Genomic DNA, 17,506 nt, shown 5'->3' on the forward strand with positions numbered 1-17,506 from the left:
CAGTTGCTCAAAGCCTGATGGGTCTGTCTGTGGTCTTTGACTGATGAGGAAATAGACACTTTGCCCTGTTTGGTCATTTCCTGTTTCATTCACACTGATGTAATTTTGCTATTTGTGCCCAAGATGTATTTGTGCCTGAGGTCTTCCCATCAGCACCAATAAAAAAATAGTTTCTATATATCTGCATAAATATGGCCGAAAACATCATCAGATTTTCACACAAGTCCTAAAAGTAGATCAAGAGAACCCAATTAAAGGTAGACTATATGACTTTTGGCTGTGAATGCATTTTGCGGAAGAACGCTGTGCTTCTTTTTTAAACCAGTAAAGGTGTTGAAACTGAAACAGTAACATCCTCTGATGCTGAGCAGGAAAACAAGGCGTGTAAATGTCTATATGAGTTCCAGTTTACGTGAACATGATATGAGCAGAGCAGAAGGAAAGATAATGTACTTTACATGGCACTGTAGCAGATAAACCCATAGCTTAGCTGTGCCTCCCCTTGGATAGCAACATCAGACTAGCCTAGTTAGAAAAGTTTTATATCTTATCGGTCTGGTCGTCCTACATACAGCTTCCATAAAACAAAACTTAGACTACAAACTGAGCTGGAAATGCATGGAGAAGAATCTGGGCTCCGCCCCGGATGATTAACAGTCCAGCTAACGCCCCTGGGTTTGATTAATTAGAAACACTGACGTTTTTAAATTAATTAACACACAGACACACAAAATTCAAATGGCAAGATTTCTGATTTATTCAAAGAAAGTCAGAGTATATATCATGCTTGACACACAACAGAGACAATGGGTTAACTATTGATTGGCTAGGTGGAAGGGCATATTTGCATAAAACAGGAAGCATACCAATGTAAGACAGGAACAGCTCCATGCATGGTTTTCAGGAAGTTATAGGAATACGAGCAAATGTTATTCAGGAAGGTATGTAAATGTGAGCAAATGGTTTTCGGGGAGACAAAGGAATGCACAATGGTGAGGGGCTTTATCTGTCTGTACCTGGTTAGGAAGAGTTAACAGAGGAACAGAGAGGGAAGAGTGTTCACAGTAAACGTATCACCTACGCTACTCTCACACCTTACATGCAACAAAGTAGCCTGAGCTACTTTTCTCTGTTTAAGGATATGACGAGACACGCACGGGTAAATAACGCATCTTGGATGTTTGGATGCCCCCCAACCCATGTGTGGCCCTTAAGGTCCCTTAAGATCCCTTATGTCCCAAGGAGCCCTCGTGTCTGTGTTACCTTCTGGTTCTGCCTTTTAGTTATGCTGTCATAGCTAGTCTTGCCGGAGTCCCTGCTTTCACTCATGCAAAGTACATTGTCCTTAACCATTACAGGACAATAAGCATACCTAATAATCCGTCTCTCTCTCTCTCTCTCTCTCTCTCTCTCTCTTTCTGTCGAGCTACACATGATACCCCTGAGATGCCAGTGATCCTGACCCCTTCTGCTCTCCGGACCTGCCTGATCCATCCTGACGTTCTACTTCTGGTTGGAGTTCTCATCAGTTGGAGGTCACATGCTGCTGCTGAGGATGTCCCACATGGTGCAGACTAAAGATCACTGAGATTACCGAAGATGATTCCACTTAAACTCCATAAAGATGCTTTGGACCTAAGTTCATATGAACAGTTATGCTGTGATAGCTTTAGCACTACAATCACCACAAACAGTTCTACACTCGAGTCTCCATCAGTGACCAGTGGAGAAGTTCAACACAACAGACTTCCTGTAGAAACTGTAATGAATTTCCTGCTTACACAACTGCACTATTTGAGTGTGTAGTATCAGCACATTTATAGAAGGGGTGTATTTATTTATAATCGCACTATCCGGTGTCACCCAGATGATGATGGGTTTCCTTCTGAGTCTGGTTCCTCTCAAGGTTTCTTCCTAATATCGTTTCAGGGAGTTTTTCCTCCCCACCGTCACCTCTGACTGCTCATTAGGAATAAATTCATACATTTAAAATCTATATCTTGAATGTATATGTTTCTGTAAAGCTGATTTGGGACAATGTCCACTGTTAAAAGTGATATACAAAAAAAAAAACTGAATTAAATTGAATTGTTTAGTTAAAGAGCACACAGGACTAAATGGGCTTACTCACACGTGACTGAGAAGAAGTCACCACATATTCATTACGAAGCCTATAATATAATGCTATAGTAGAATCTATGGAGTGTGCTATATGTCCAATAAACACCATTTGTAACTGAGCCACAGGAACAGCATCGCTCTACTCAGTGGCTGTTGAAAATTCATTACTTACATGTAATGAATTCTTACTTCAACAGCATAAAACTTCCACTTCTCTCTCCACACAGAAACGATGCTGCTGCGATAAACATGCAGGAAAGGAAAAGACTTCGGTTGAATTTAACAACCGTGTGTAAGAGTTCATTTAAAAAAAAGGAGAATGTTCTTTGAATAATTTAAAGACGGCATGGATTTTATGTTAACAAATTAGTTAAAAAACAAAAAGTACAATCCATTACAAAAACAGAGTAGAGTGCAGTACATTTTGAAAGATGGTGAAAAGAAATTTACAAAAAAAATAAATACAAAATACATTTCTACTTGGTTGTAACATGCACATTTCTTTTTATAAGAATTCAATAAGCATGCTAAACAAAGAAAAAAAAAAGAAAAGAAATTCAACAAAAAGAAACCACATCTAAGTCAGAGGCCTTTATATACAAAGACGTTTAGCTGTTAAAGTCTATGATTCTTGTACATTTATTCACAGACCATGACATTTTTCTAGGTCTAAACTGGGCATTGTGTACACAGTCTGCATTTATGCTGAGACATTAGAAGACAGAAGATGAGTAAAGGCAATACATCTGCTTTACTGTACTGTAGTTTATGGGAAATTCTGGAAGTGGATCTTTATATTTGACTATTCGTTCCTGTAACCAATAACAGATCAGAGTTGTGATTTTCAGGCCCAAAACTGAGGCAATTTCATAGAACACAAGAAATTTTTATTGTAGATTTTCTCCCTCTGGTCATTTACCAACGCCCCGCACTAGCTAGCTTTTCTCCATCACACAACAGCTACCAACCCTGAACGGTGAAGGCTACCATGTGCTTCCACCAAGACACGTTAAGCCACTGTACCTTTCCAGCTGCTGCTCATGCAACTGTGCATCACAGGGCAGCTGAGCAGTTCTTATACACACAGGAGCTAAAAGATTCACATGATTGGTCAGTGTCACTCTGTCAGGGGAGGGGGTAACACCATACCTCCCACTTAGACAGCACAGGTATCTGGGCTCTGCTAAACTTAATCTGATTTGTTGGTTTTGAGAGTTAGGCTCTGGTAAATTAAATCTGATTGGTTGGTGTTGGGGTCTACACTCTGGCAGACTGAACATGATTGGTGTTGGAGTTTAGGGTCTGATAGACTGAATCTGATAAGTTGGTGTTGGAGTTTAGACTCTGGTACACTGAATCTGATTGGTGTTGGAGTTTAGGGTCTGGTAGACTGAATCTGATAGGTTGGTGTTAGAATCTAGATTCTGGTAGACTGAATCTGATTGGTTGGTGTTTGGGTCTAAACTCTGGTAGACTGAATCTGATTGGTTGGTGTTGGGATTTAGGCTTTGGTAAACTGAATCTGATTGGTTGGTGTTGGGATTTAGGCTTTGGTAGTCTGAATCTGATTGGTTGGTGTTGGGATTTAGGCTTTGGTAGTCTGAATCTGATTGGTTGGTGTTGGGATTTAGGCTTTGGTAGACCGGATGCATTATGGTGTTCTGAATCTGAGGTGGATCATTTTCATAATCAGCAGTCTGAAATAAATAGAGATAAACAGATCATAGAAAAAAATCATCCCAACATCAAAATTAAGACAGAAGATTTTGAAGCAAAACCATTGGACACACATCTAATAATGGATTAATGATATATTATTTGCGATAATGGTACATTTATTAATAAAAAATAAATATAAATTAAAAATGAAGCATTATTTCTGAGTATGTTTGTGGCCATCAGCACAGGCAGTAACCGAACAAAGAGCAGCACAGGTGTGAAATTATTTTGAGTTTGAATGAGTAAATTATCAGGAGGTGTGGATTCCAATTAAGAACTGTGTGTGCATTTTTGTAATGACATACAGTTATATTTGGTGGACATCTTGCCTCTCTTCTCACATTATTAGTGGTATTTTAGTGGCACTGTCACAAATGGAGAGACAGCACATTAAACTAGGCTCAAAGGCTACTGCTAGTGTTTGTTTATGGAGATTGAATTGCAGTATATTTAATTCTTTGTACCTAACAGCAATGGACGTATCCAAACAAATATGTTCCATCTGTTCATAGCTTGGATTAGGTGTGTTTGGAGTAGGGGAAAACTCCAGACTTTTCAGAGCAATAGGACTGGAGGACTGTCACCTCTGCTTTGAACTCAACAAAATTAGCTAATGCCACCTGGAAGCCCCGCTTCCTTCCACCATCTAACATGCCCTGTCTGTCAAAGGAAATTAAGATTTCTTTAGTTCAATAATATGAACTAATAAGTGTTTTTACTCAGCTAACATTACATAAAAATGTAGGTAACATTAGTTCATTATATGTTTAGGGATGCCACTGAAATATTTCTTTTAAAACTGGTTGAAAAAGTCATTTTCATTTTTCATCCATAATAGAAAAATTGATGAACACATCTAAAAAAATAAAAAACAACCAAGGTTGATCTAAAACAGCAAATAAGCCTACAGTGAAGTGTTAAATCGATCTGTAATCACAAATATGCCAATCATGAGCAGGGAAAGAAATCAGTATTGCACAAGTGAAATGGAAATGTCTGTATGACAATAATGAATGGTTGTGTGACGTTTTGCCCTTTATTCCTATTTAGTACATCAGATTAACTGTCACTCACCATGTTATTTGTTTCTGTTTGCTGGTGTATGGAAGCAGAATCTGCAAAAAGAAGGAACACATCAGACAAACAGGGTGATTTCAGTATGAAAGCTCAGGCAGAGGTGTGTGTGTGTGTGTGTGTGTGTGTGTGTGTGTGTGTGTGTGTGTGTGTGTGTGTGTGTGTGTGTGTGTGTGTGTGTGTGTAGAGAAACAGTACCTTGTGTCCTGTTGCTTCTCAACTTGTAGATGAGTATAGTTCCTCCCATCAGCAGCACAATCACACAGACACACACAGTGATGGTGGTGGTGATGATGATGATGAGTGAGGAACCTGTTGATGACATTTCTGTTCAACCTTCACCTTAAAACAACTTAATCGTCACAAAAATTCAAATGAGCTGCAAGACCAATGAATTAATAATGCTTCAGATATTTCATGTATTTTTACACAGAGGAGTTAATGCCACAGAGTAGGTTAACTTGAAGAGTCTTGCCTACAAATACAAAAGCACTTTTCTAGGGAAGGTGTTGTGTTGCTGTTGAGAGTGTACTGCTGCAGGATGTGCTGTAGTGAAAGTCACACATTGGCTAAGTATTATAATGTATAGGTTGCTACTTGAAGTTCGTTTAAATTGAACATTGATGCAATTTACCGTTTGAAATCTGAATCATTACTAGTGGCAGGAACAATCACTTTGTTCAGGTGCAGAAAAAATGATTGGGAAGAAAGTAAGAAGAGAAAGCAATTCTTGTGGTATTGCAGTTCTGCCCTAGTTATTTCAAATTACTTTAAATTACAATTTATACATTTTAACTGTAAAAATGTATCCCTATTGAGCAAGCCAGAGCTGACACTGACAAGGGAAAACTCCCTGAGACAATATGAGGAAACCCATCCTCATCTGGCTGACCTTAATTTCATCCACAATTTGCCAACAGACTAATAGCTGTGAAAGCTACTGTAATCAATATTTCAACCTGCTTTCACCCAAAATCTGCATATCGGATCTCTGCATAGTGCTGCACTTAAAAAAGAAATACAATAAAAAATAAAATGCATACATTTCTATAGAGATAAAATCCTCATTTAGTCTAGTGTGAAGTACATTTATAACTTAACCTGATTCCATTATTTATCACTTAAAATCTATCTAATTTCTGGTCATATATACTGTTAATCTGTGTATTGTAAAGTCTTACCAGGTTCAGGTGTGTCTGATAAGACATCTGGAATCTTTGTTCGGTCTGTTGTTACATCTGTTTACGTGCATCATGATGTTTACCCGTGTTCATACATTAACAAAAAGACAAATAAGTCATCATGACACACACACACACACACACACACACACACACACACACACACACACACACACACATTCCTTCAAACATTATTGTAACTTATTTACAAATAGTTAAAAAGTTCTCACCAGTGACCTGGAGCTGAATTGCTGTGAAGAGCGACTGATAAGTGACTTCAGTCTCCTCATTACCAACTGCACAGGAATAAAGTCCTGCATCATCTTCTCTCACATCACTGATGTTCACACTGAACACTTTATTCCTCCTGTCACTAGAAATGGAGAATCTGCCGTCCTGATGCTGTTCTGTTCCTGTGGTGCGGATCACTTCATGTTCGGGTCGACTGTCCAGTTTGTAGACGGACCTGATGTTTGTTTCAAACTCTACTGGATAGGAGCAGCTGATCGTCACCGTCTGTCCCAGATAACCTGTTACTGATTGTGTCCTGCTACAGCATGGACCTGTCAATCACACAAACTGAATTAGTGTAGAACTATTCATCTCCCCGCTATCACGAGATCAGCTTTTATAGCTAAATGTAGATTTATGTGCACGTAAAGAGAAGATAAACGTCATCACTGTGATTATACACACGAAGCTAAAGTAACAGGCTTGCATTTGAAATTTCTTAAACTTCACTTGATTATATATTTCTATTTATGTTGTTTTTCCAGGCAAAATCTCTACATGTCAATCAAGATAGTTATTTCTTACATTCACTTTTGGTGTTAAGAACCTGCTGTTACGTACGACAATATATTACGATAAATGCTTTAAAGGCTAAATTTGTTAAATGTCAAAGATTTAAAATTTTCTCACCAGCGTTCACTTTCAGGTTAATGTCGTGACTCCACCCATTCGTCACTTCACCCAGATAAATTCCTGCATCCTGTACACTCAGATTTCTGAATATCACTGTAATAAATTCACCGGAGTCATACAGACTAAATCTGTCTTTATGAGCTGAGCCTCTGCTCTGAACTGATATCAAATATTCACACTCTTCTTGTGGTTTTAATTTGCAAAAATACACAGTAGACATGTTATAATTTTGGCGTTTGTAGTCAATTAATAAGTGACCTCCAGCATAACCAATCACGTCAGAGCAGTGCACTGGACCTGCGGATCAAAATGGAAGGATTTCAGTCATCTTTCTGATGATAAACACCTCAGAATTCTCTCAGTACTACAGTTCAGTATTAAAATAACTGCAGCACAAAACTGTAACGGTTCGTCCTGCTCTACTCTGTAGTTTATCATTTAAAGTAGAATCACTGACCTGAGATCAGGTAGAAGGTGATGATGATGATGAGGAGGATGTTCATTCTGAACTGAACTCCGAACTCCAGTCCACTACTAAGAGACTTTTGTAGAAATGAAAATATGAAAAAATGCACATCTGTGTAATTTCTCGATGTCTCTGCCTCCAGTTCTATTGGGTTTGGTCATTTCCTCTTTCTGCTGTATGTGCTCAAGTTAGTCAACTTCACAGTCCCTCCCACTGACAGCGCTGAAACACCGTCATCTCTCAGCTGATCAATTATGTGATAAATAATCAATGTCAATTAAAACCCTGAAAAAATCTTAAACCCAAATCCCAAACCCAACTCTTAACCCCCAGGTATCTGTTTCTCTATTTGTCTGACTCCCTATTATATCTATTCCCCTCTCTCTCTCTCTTTCCCTCCGTTTATTTCCATTTCTGTGATTGTTGTGAAACAGTTGCTCAAAGTCTGATGGGTCTGTCTGTGGTCTTTGACTGATGAGGAAATAGACACTTTGCCCTGTTTGGTCATTTCCTGTTTCATTCACACTGATGTAATTTTGCTATTTGTGCCCAAGATGTATTTGTGCCTGAGGTCTTCCCATCAGCACCAATAAAAAAATAGTTTCTATATATCTGCATAAATATGGCCGAAAACATCATCAGATTTTCACACAAGTCCTAAAAGTAGATCAAGAGAACCCAATTAAAGGTAGACTATATGACTTTTGGCTGTGAATGCATTTTGCGGAAGAATGCTGTGCTTCTTTTTTAAACCAGTAAAGGTGTTGAAACTGAAACAGTAACATCCTCTGATGCTGAGCAGGAAAACAAGGCGTGTAAATGTCTATATGAGTTCCAGTTTACGTGAACATGATATGAGCAGAGCAGAAGGAAAGATAATGTACTTTACATGGCACTGTAGCAGATAAACCCATAGCTTAGCTGTGCCTCCCCTTGGATAGCAACATCAGACTAGCCTAGTTAGAAAAGTTTTATATCTTATCGGTCTGGTCGTCCTACACAGTGACACACCCGAGGCAGCTTTTCTGATCATGTCATACATCAAGCTACGTTTCCTCAGCTTCCCTAAAACAAAACTTGGGCTACAAGCTGAGTTGGAAGTAATGCATGGAGAAGAATCCGGGCTCAGCCCCGGATGGGTAACAGTCCAGCTAATGCCGCTGAGTTTGACCAATTAGAAACGCTGATGTTTTTAAATTAATTACATTACAAAAGTTGTTATTTGCAAGCCTAACGATTGCTAGTCTGATAAGGTCAAACGTGGTACAGGCGGTGGCAGATGAGTTTTACTTGGAGTAGAAGTGAATTGTTCTTTCACTTATAGAGATATATATATAGAGAGAGAAAGATTATCCTACTGCTCATAAAACATTCACTAATGGGCTTAAGAGATAAAACCAGTTTAGATGGATATGGTCAAAAGATGACTAATTAGCCAGCTGAAAACATTAATTTAGCTACCTATTAGGTTTATAATTTGCACGGTCTGTCCTTGCACTGTGCAATAACACCTCATACACAAATCAACTTTACAGTGGATAACGCTTCACAATGAACTCTGGCTATCTATCATTTCAATAAAATATCTTACCTGCTGAGTAAGAAAAAAGCCATCTCCGGGTCTCTTTTAAAACTTTTTACACCTCTGAGTTGTCGCCATCTTTGAAAAGCCAAGCCAGTGTTGATTCTGGTTTTATTACGAACTCTGTCACTTTCCCTTTTTGCCTGTAGATTCTGCTCCATTCTGTGTTTATTGGTTTTTACAACAAGTGATTGCCCAGAGGTATGTCGTTTTGCATGGTCACTGGTCTCGCTCATTGTGACAAGTAACCTACTGTTAAAATTTGAGAATCTTCCGGCCATGGTTCTTAAGAAGAGAGAAAGCAAATGCACACAAAAAGATGGTGCCCTCACCCTGCCATACCCTTCCTACACCAAGTGCTTGGGAGACTTGCCAAATAACACACAGACACACAAAATTCAAATGGAAAGATCTCTGATTTATTCAAAGAAAACAGACTTCATGTACAAACTGTGATGAATTTTCCAGGTAATACAACTGCACTATTTGACCATGTAGTATTAGCACATTTATAGAAGGGCTTTATTTATAATCGAACTATCTGGTGTCACTCGAATGAGGATGGGTTCCTTTTTGAGTCTGGTTCCTCTCAAGGTGTCACGTGAATCACATAATGGAGGTTAGGACAGATGCAATTGCGGTTAAAAGCTTTAATGAAGATTATCATATCTTTATTATAATATAGATTATAATATAGGGCAAGGCAAAAAGGCAGGCAGTGGTCAGGCAATCAGGCAAACAGGATAGAGCAGGTTTGGCAGAAATCAACGTCAAAGGCAAAGCAACATCAAAACCAGAATAGACAAAACAATAGAAGAGCTTGGTAAAATACAGAGACTATGGCAACTGAACGTATTACTTTGGGAAGACCGTGTGAATGAGCAGTCTCTTAATTAGGTGGTGATTGTCAGTGTGATTGGGAAAAGGTGTGTGTGACCAATCCTTAGGAGAAGATGACGTGTCTGTGTTCCATTAGAAGTTGTAGTCGTCGGCCATGTTTGTAGTTCGTGATGCATTCTGGTAAATGGAGGCACTAGTTTGCCATGACATGATAGAACCCCACCCCCCAAAGGCGGGTTCAGCAGGGCGAGAAGGCAGAGCGACGTCCTCAGAGGAACAGGAAGGCAGGGTCAGCAGACTCAGGCGTGAACAGAACCTGGTTGATCTTGACATCAACCTCAGACACGAACATGGCATAGGAAGTCGCCTTGCCGGCCTCGAACAGGACCGTGGCTGGAGAGGCCACTTTGTCGGCCTTGGACAGGAACGTGGCATCGGAGGTCGCCTCGTCGGCCTCGGGTGGGAACATACTGTTTTGCTTTATAAGCTTATTATTCCTCTTCTGAGACACAAAAAAAGTAATTCTCCTCCCAGAGCTTTTAAGCTACATGCACCAAACACAAAGTGATCAGAATTCTGGAATTCCCGGTTCGGAAGCTCAAAGTGGCCAAAATTCCCATTCCTCCTTGAGTTGTCAAGCTATTTCTACCAACCTCAGCACAGTCCTTCAGGCTGATCACACTGGTCAGGCTCTGTTTTTCAAAATTGATCGGACTCCCGGTATTCCCGTTGCAGATAATGAACATTCCCCAAAACTCCCATTCACTTACATTGAAGGAATGTTCAGTGAGAGTTCAGTGTGAACATCAGTGATGCAAGAGAAGATGATCCAGGACTTTATTCCTGTGCAGTTGGTAATGAAGTTACTGCAGACAGTGATCACTCGCTCTTCACAGTAATTCAGCTCCAAGTTATTGGAGATGAGTCTGAATGGAAACTAAAGGAAATTTGGTATAGTATGAGGAAAAGTTATCACAGCTAGAAGACTGATGAGATGGCAAAATAATGAAAGATGTGATAGCTTGTCTGTAATGACACAGTTTGACGAACCTTCCTTACCCCCATGTGTGAGGTTAGGCTTCATCGGCTATCCAGCAAGGGAGTATGTACCTCCACCATTACATTGTTTTAAATGTCAACTTATGAGTCATACCACGTCTATATGCGGGAGCTGGTATGAAGTGACATCATCTCAACATGCATTCAGCCAAAGCCCCCTTCGATTCACGTTCAATTCAACTATCAACTATGAAAAACGATCTATTCCCAGTAACGTTAAATGTAGCATGGTCACACTCACTGCTGCGTACGTTGGGCTTTCACCAGATGTCAGGAGAGCAGCACTGAGGAGTCAGAGAGAATTTTGGGTAACTAAGTCGTGGAACAGACATACTGATCAGGACCATCTGATGGCAGTTGTGTTGTAGCATAAACAGTATCTGTGGGAATTGTGGGTAATCCAATGTTAGCGTAAACAGCATGTGAAGAATCAGCAGGGATTGTGGGTAAATGATCAGTGGAGTAAAGGGTGTTAGAAAGGCGTCTGATGTCAGCAGAGGGAACCTGAGAGCACAGACATTACGGTTATCAGTGGTGAGAATTCCATTCTTGTAGAGAATTGATTTAAAACAAAATCATTACTCACCTCATGGATGGTTCTTGGAACTGTGAGAATAGGATCCATTCCTGTTTTTAAAAAAAATCGATGTCACTATTGAATTATTAGTAATTACAAGCAATACAGACAAATCACTGAATATTGTGTTTTCAGTCTTTTGGACACATGTACACATGAACCTTGGCAACTTTGAAAACAATTATGACTTGTTTGACATGAATCGTATGCGTGAAAGTTTAAATGTAAAAGGCAGAGCTGTTTTTTTTTCTTCTTCTTTTTCATTCAAATCCCACCCAATGTGGTGGATTTAGCAACTGTGACACTTGATTCGGTGACTTTAATTAAAGTGGAACTTATCCAATGTCGAGCAGGCTGGACCCAAAAATAAAAATCAGCTTAAATGTGTTTACTTATAAACATTTTTATCTGAAATGTACATTCTGAACACGCAAAAAGATTGAATATATAACACCCACAAATGGCACAAACTTTCCTAAATTATGCTTTGAAAAGATTAAGGGTTTACAGTGTTTTGCATTAGTATTCACTCCCTTGAACTTTTCAGCATTTTGTAGCTACATCCTGGAACTGAAATGGATTTCGGATTGGTATTACTGTCAAATATTTAGCCTGCTAATGAGTTTACAGCTGGAAGTTTACTGCTCTATGTTGCCCTCTAGTGGTGTAACCGAACTATATTTTCAAATCTTTAAATGCAATTACATCCATAAAACGATTTTAATCTAGAACACGGATTCTGATGTCACATCGATTGCTGGAGTAGAAGCTGGAGCTTCATCTACTTGTTTATAGGCATATTTGTATCTTATATGTATTAATTTTAAGCAGTTTTTGATTAGAGTTCCTAAAATAATACAAATATATTAACCAAGGACATGTGATACAGACATGTGGATAGAGAACTGGTCCTAAATCAGTTCCACGTAACTGAACTTAATTAGAAACTTGATGGAGGTGTGTGCAGTGTGGCGTGTGTGAGATTTTTGAGATGTATTACTCCTCCAGAAAATCCCAGTGAAGAATGCGATCAGAAGAACCAGAAGCACGGCCAGAATGACAGAAACAGTGATGAAAACTGGAGATCCTGGAAGAGAAACACAGTTGTAGATCAGTGAGTCAGTCACCTTTACATATCCGCTGATCTGTGATTCAGGTTTAAACATTCACCAGTCAGAAGAGAAGTTGGTACAGGATGAGATGTTGAAGATTTGCTTGAATTTGTGGGAATTCGATGCGTGCTTGTTGATGATGATGACAAGGATGAAGGTCGTTGTGAAACTCTAACATTTGGATCTATAGTAGAAAGGCATATTACTGAGACTGATAACCAATATGACAAAAATATTATATCACGGTACTTGAAGGCATTTGTATGATACATGATCTGTATTATTGTCAGAGATTTCCCCTCGCGCCAGAGCATTGACTGTGTTTTTTTTTTTTTTTTTTTTTTTCTGTGTTTAGCCGCCAGAGCCTAAACACAGAAATTGTTTAGGATCGAAACCGCATTTCATGGTTTTCGATGCAGTTTCTCATTTTGCTCCTTGCCTAGCCTAGTTTATCTTGATTGTAGATCACCTGACTACATTTCTGTCTATCCTTTTGGATTTGTCTGCTTGCCTCTCATTAAAGCTTTTAGCTGCACTTGCTAACTTGACCTTACATAGCACCTTTTTAACCTTAGTGGTTCTACAAGGCACTTTACACTGTGTCTCATTCACCCATTCACACCCACAAACAATAGCAGAGCTGCCATGCAAGGCACTAGCCTGCCATCAGGAGCAACTTGGGGTTCAGGGTCTTGCACAAGGACACTTCCACTTCGGCATATGGAGTCATGTTCAGGAATCGAACCGCCAACCCTACGATTGACAACCTGCTCTACCACCTCTATACACATCTATACACGTAGAGCATGTGGCTCTACCCCCAGAGCCACATGCAATGTACACATCATTGCTGACAAACCGGCAGCAACACTTATTGTGTTTCAAAAAACTTGTGGAGGTTTGATGACACTTTAATTTAAATGAATAAATAATTTAACACTGAAACTGGGAAGTGTGTAATTAAATTGGAATATGAATTTTTTTTATTGATTTATTCAAAAACACATTTTCTACCTCGGTGCTGTTGTCTTCAGGATTCTGAATGATTTCTATAACAGCGGCTCTGACCGTAGTGCAGCTGTGAATCACAGGTTTATATTAATGCACCCGTTCTAATACGTGATCGTTTCTCTAGTAACAGCTTGTTCACAGGGACTCGTACAGTGTGTACAAATGTGTGTATAATTGATATGGCGAAATTTTCTGTAAAAAAAAATATGACAAGCTCTGTCTTATTAAATTTAAGAAGGAGAAAAAAAGAGTCTGGTGAAGGAATGACTGTTTATAGCTGCTATAATGTAAGTGAGAACAGGAACTATATTTACATTTTACATTTGGCAGACGCCCTTATCCAGAGCAACTTACGTTTATCTCATTTCTACAACTGAGCAACTGAGGGTTAAGGGCTTGGCAGTGCTGGGCTTGAATTCATGACCTTCTGATCAGTAACCCAGAGCCTTTAACCACTGAGACACTACTGCCCAAGAAAAAATGTACTTTTTTTCTTGTATGTTTCATGACGTTAAATGTCCATCCATCCAATTTCTGTAGCACTTGTCCTACACAGGGTCACGGGCAGCCTGGGGCTTATCCCAGAAGACTTGGGGCACCAGGCAGGGGACACCCTGGACGGGATGCCAACCCTTTGCAATCATTGCAGGACACATTTACACACACACACACACACACACACACACACACACACACACACACACACACACACACACACTATGAGAGAATTTAGACATGCCAACCAGCCTACAACACATGTCTTTGGACTGGGGGAGGAAACCAAAGTACCTGGAGGAAACCCCTGAAACATGGGGAGAACATACAAACTCTGCACACACAGGGCAGAGGTAAGATTCGAAACCCCAACCCTGGAGGTGTCTTGGAAACCATAGGCTGCATCACACCACCCTAGTGTTGATTATATTCTTACAAAAGCACGCTGGTTTTATTCCATACGTTAAACATGCTATAAAATACTGCACATTGCAACACCGACAGTATCTCTGAAAACAATATCATTGTTGATAAACTGCTTGCTAGAGTATGCATTATGTTTAATACATTGAACCATGCACGCACTCAGATATTTACTGTTAGCTAAAACACTCACCATAGAGAAAATAAGCTTGCTAATTCAGGCTCCTTTCAGTTCCTTATTTAAACACTATTTATATATCTGATAAGCCACATGACCTGGGGAGAATACTGAACCATGTGCAGAGCATGAAACTGTTGGCCAGAAACTAATACACTCCATCAGATAATAATCTGTACTAAATATCAGTTATCGAAATCTGCGGTGAGGGAATTAGCTTTTAAAGCCATGTCGGTTCACTTTTGTGCTCATACAGACTCACCGGTGACCGTCATGTCGATGCGCATGATGTAGACCTTGTATCCATCTTCAGATTCCCCTGCTTCAACTCCACACCAATATTCCCCCGAGTCCCGCTCGTTCACATGCATTATGCTCACAGTGAACACTTTCTTTGCTCTGTCATCGTTCAGAGAGATTTTCTCCTCTCTTACAGCTGTTCTACTTTCTTTAACCGATGTTTTATAAGTACAAACACCATTGTGCAACATCTTGCAGAAAAACTTGGGATCACTCCTGTGGGAGTTTGGATAGCTACAGCTGATGGTCACATTCTCTCCTATGAGGACAGTCTTACTGGTGGGTTTCTCATAGGAGAGATCTGTCAATCAAAACAGAACAATAAGGACATACAGTGATGTCATACTGACAATAAATGGGAAATGTGTAATAAACCAAGCAATACACTGTTTAAGAACTGTAATGACGCAACATTTATGTTTAGCTTCAACGTTAATTATGGCTAATAATGCTTAAAAGAAATCTTTAGGTGGAGATGAAGCTAGGGCTAAATCCCACTGCACCACTATCAGCACGTATTCGAACAGCATTGTGGGTAATGTAGGAAACCGTTAACTAAAGCAAAAGTATGCAAAATTTCATTACAGCATGAATCTTGGATGCTGTTGAAGATCATATTAATTATAATGATTAATATGCCAGGTGGAGTTTTCCTCACAGGTTGTTTACCACGTGGTTCTTCTGCTAAACAGTAGAATAAGATCTGCTCACCTTCTACAACGTTCAGCTTCACTGTAGTGGAGTTTAATGTTTGATCAGAGGCAACAACAGCGCATCTGTATGTTGCAGTGTCCTTCACGGTCAGCTCTCTGATCAACACGCTGAAGAATCCCGCACTTCTAGTGTCTTGAATTGAGAACCTGCCCTTATGCGTCCATTCCTTGTGTGCTTCTGTGTTTATTTGATCCAAACACTCCTGCTGTGTTCCCATCTTACAGAAGCATTTTGTTTTGTCTTTGTGTTTATCTTCATATCTGCACTTGATGTTGATTCCTCCCCCTGTGTTGGCAGTCAGTGTTCTAATCGTCAAAGTTCTCACTAAAATCAAGTTCAAATCAAAAACATAATGCACATCAGCGTAAATGGCTAGTATTATTTTTTAAAGAAAAAGTACTTAGGTTGGAGTTTGTACTCGTAATAAGAGTAGACTCTTTAGACTCATAAATGTCTCCCTGCTGTTTTTTTGGGGGGGGCGGGGTTTTCAAACCTGGTTTTTCTTTTGCTGACTACGGCTGAAATTCATTGATTCATTTATCTTTATCATGCTCAGGGTGGTGGTGGACCCAGAGCCTATCATTCATACCTGGGACAATTTATCTTAGACAGTTGACCTACCAGCATGTTGGAGGAAACTTGAGAACCTACAGGAACCCCACACAGACGGATGGAAAACATTAGAAACTCCACACAGACAGTAACTGAGCTCAGTAGAGACCTTGGGACCCTGGAGCTGTGAGGTGCCAATGCTACCTAATGCACCACCTACATGTTCCACGAAGTCCTGTTCTACTTCCTTTTAAAAAAAAAAAATAAAAAAAAAAATAGTGATGTTAAATATTATTAAACATATTCCTTACCTGTGATCAGACAGAGGATGAACATGTGGAGGATCTTCATAATGATTTATAATTTATGTTCACCAGCGTACACCTGCCCCGGCCACTGTGCCGTCTTCAAAGTTAGCAATATTTTCATCAGTGACAGTTTCTCTGCCTCAGTGCCATCTTCATTTACATCTTGAGTGCAAATTGATGCAAACGCTCACTTCCTCTTTCTGAGTCAGTGGAAAAGAGTTATAAATATACAGAGTTAAATTCTTGCTGTTAGTCAGCTGATACATGTGCTAGTACTGATGAACCATTTGTGCAGCTCTTCTATTTAATCCACAGCAACGGTGACCAGGATACGGAGGAATAAATGAACTCCAGCTACTACTTTGTTAGCTTCTGTATAGTCTTGAGGCACACTTCTACTACACTACATTAATGAAAAACACATATCTGCAAGGAGCAATTTGTGGGCCCAAGCACCAAGGGATCGGCATCGTCTGTTCTTTGTTATTAAACGCATCACTGAACATACTGTACATGTGAACTTTGAGCCGCATTATATGATGTACAGTGGAATTAGAGAACAGTTCCAGAAGGTGTTTGAGCTAATTAGTACTTTTGGCAACAATTTCGGTGTCCCCTGACTCATGCCCCGGAGTCCCCTGGGATAGGCTCCAGGCTCCCCTGTGACCCTGTGTAGGATAAGTGGTATAGAACATGGATGGATGAATGGAATTACGCTACACTTCCTGTTTCACCGTGATATCAACATTTCTGTTGCAAGTTAGCATCATGGATATCTTAGTATTATGCAAACTGTTTATGAAGCCACTCAGAGGAGTGTTTAAAAGGTTTGATATTTACAAAACCTAATCACTGACTACTTCACAATTC

The 17,506-nt window shown here is 39.7% G+C and overlaps 2 protein-coding genes across 2 annotated transcripts; both read right to left on the bottom strand.

The window, feature by feature from the left end:
• Positions 1-1,402: 1,402 nt before the first annotated feature.
• Positions 1,403-7,775, bottom strand: LOC124626037 (uncharacterized). Its single transcript, XM_053675971.1, has 7 exons — positions 7,477-7,775; positions 7,017-7,316; positions 6,326-6,658; positions 6,096-6,152; positions 5,113-5,226; positions 4,915-4,955; positions 1,403-3,818 (listed from the first exon to the last, which is right to left on the bottom strand). Exons 1-7 carry the CDS (start codon positions 7,520-7,522, stop codon positions 3,459-3,461), a joined length of 1,251 nt encoding a protein of 416 aa, XP_053531946.1. The 5' UTR covers positions 7,523-7,775; the 3' UTR covers positions 1,403-3,458.
• A 1,689-nt stretch (positions 7,776-9,464) lies between these two features.
• On the bottom strand, positions 9,465-16,770 carry LOC108258778 (polymeric immunoglobulin receptor). Its single transcript, XM_017457684.2, has 7 exons — positions 16,640-16,770; positions 15,774-16,100; positions 15,025-15,363; positions 12,714-12,839; positions 12,544-12,630; positions 11,553-11,593; positions 9,465-11,470 (listed from the first exon to the last, which is right to left on the bottom strand). Exons 1-7 carry the CDS (start codon positions 16,677-16,679, stop codon positions 11,279-11,281), a joined length of 1,152 nt encoding a protein of 383 aa, XP_017313173.1. The 5' UTR covers positions 16,680-16,770; the 3' UTR covers positions 9,465-11,278.
• Positions 16,771-17,506: the final 736 nt, after the last annotated feature.

The sequence above is a fragment of the Ictalurus punctatus genome, chromosome 26 (genome assembly GCF_001660625.3).
Source record: "Ictalurus punctatus breed USDA103 chromosome 26, Coco_2.0, whole genome shotgun sequence".
Taxonomy (NCBI): Eukaryota; Metazoa; Chordata; class Actinopteri; order Siluriformes; family Ictaluridae; genus Ictalurus; species Ictalurus punctatus.

What these genes read in the sequence shown, in the direction of transcription:
- LOC124626037 (XM_053675971.1), bottom strand. Translation starts at nt 7,522, where the DNA reads ATGAACATCCTCCTCATCATCATCATCACCTTCTACCTGATCTCAG. An exon ending in GAGAAGCAACAGGACACAAG is followed by an intron (nt 4,956 to 5,112) that starts GTACTGTTTCTC and finishes TTCTTTTTGCAG; the next exon opens with ATTCTGCTTCCATACACCAG. An exon ending in AAACAGAAACAAATAACATG is followed by an intron (nt 3,819 to 4,914) that starts GTGAGTGACAGT and finishes TATTTATTTCAG; the next exon opens with ACTGCTGATTATGAAAATGA.
- LOC108258778 (XM_017457684.2), bottom strand. Translation starts at nt 16,679, where the DNA reads ATGAAGATCCTCCACATGTTCATCCTCTGTCTGATCACAG. An exon ending in CATCCTCTGTCTGATCACAG is followed by an intron (nt 16,101 to 16,639) that starts GTAAGGAATATG and finishes ACTTGATTTTAG; the next exon opens with TGAGAACTTTGACGATTAGA. An exon ending in TTCCAAGAACCATCCATGAG is followed by an intron (nt 11,471 to 11,552) that starts GTGAGTAATGAT and finishes CTGTGCTCTCAG; the next exon opens with GTTCCCTCTGCTGACATCAG.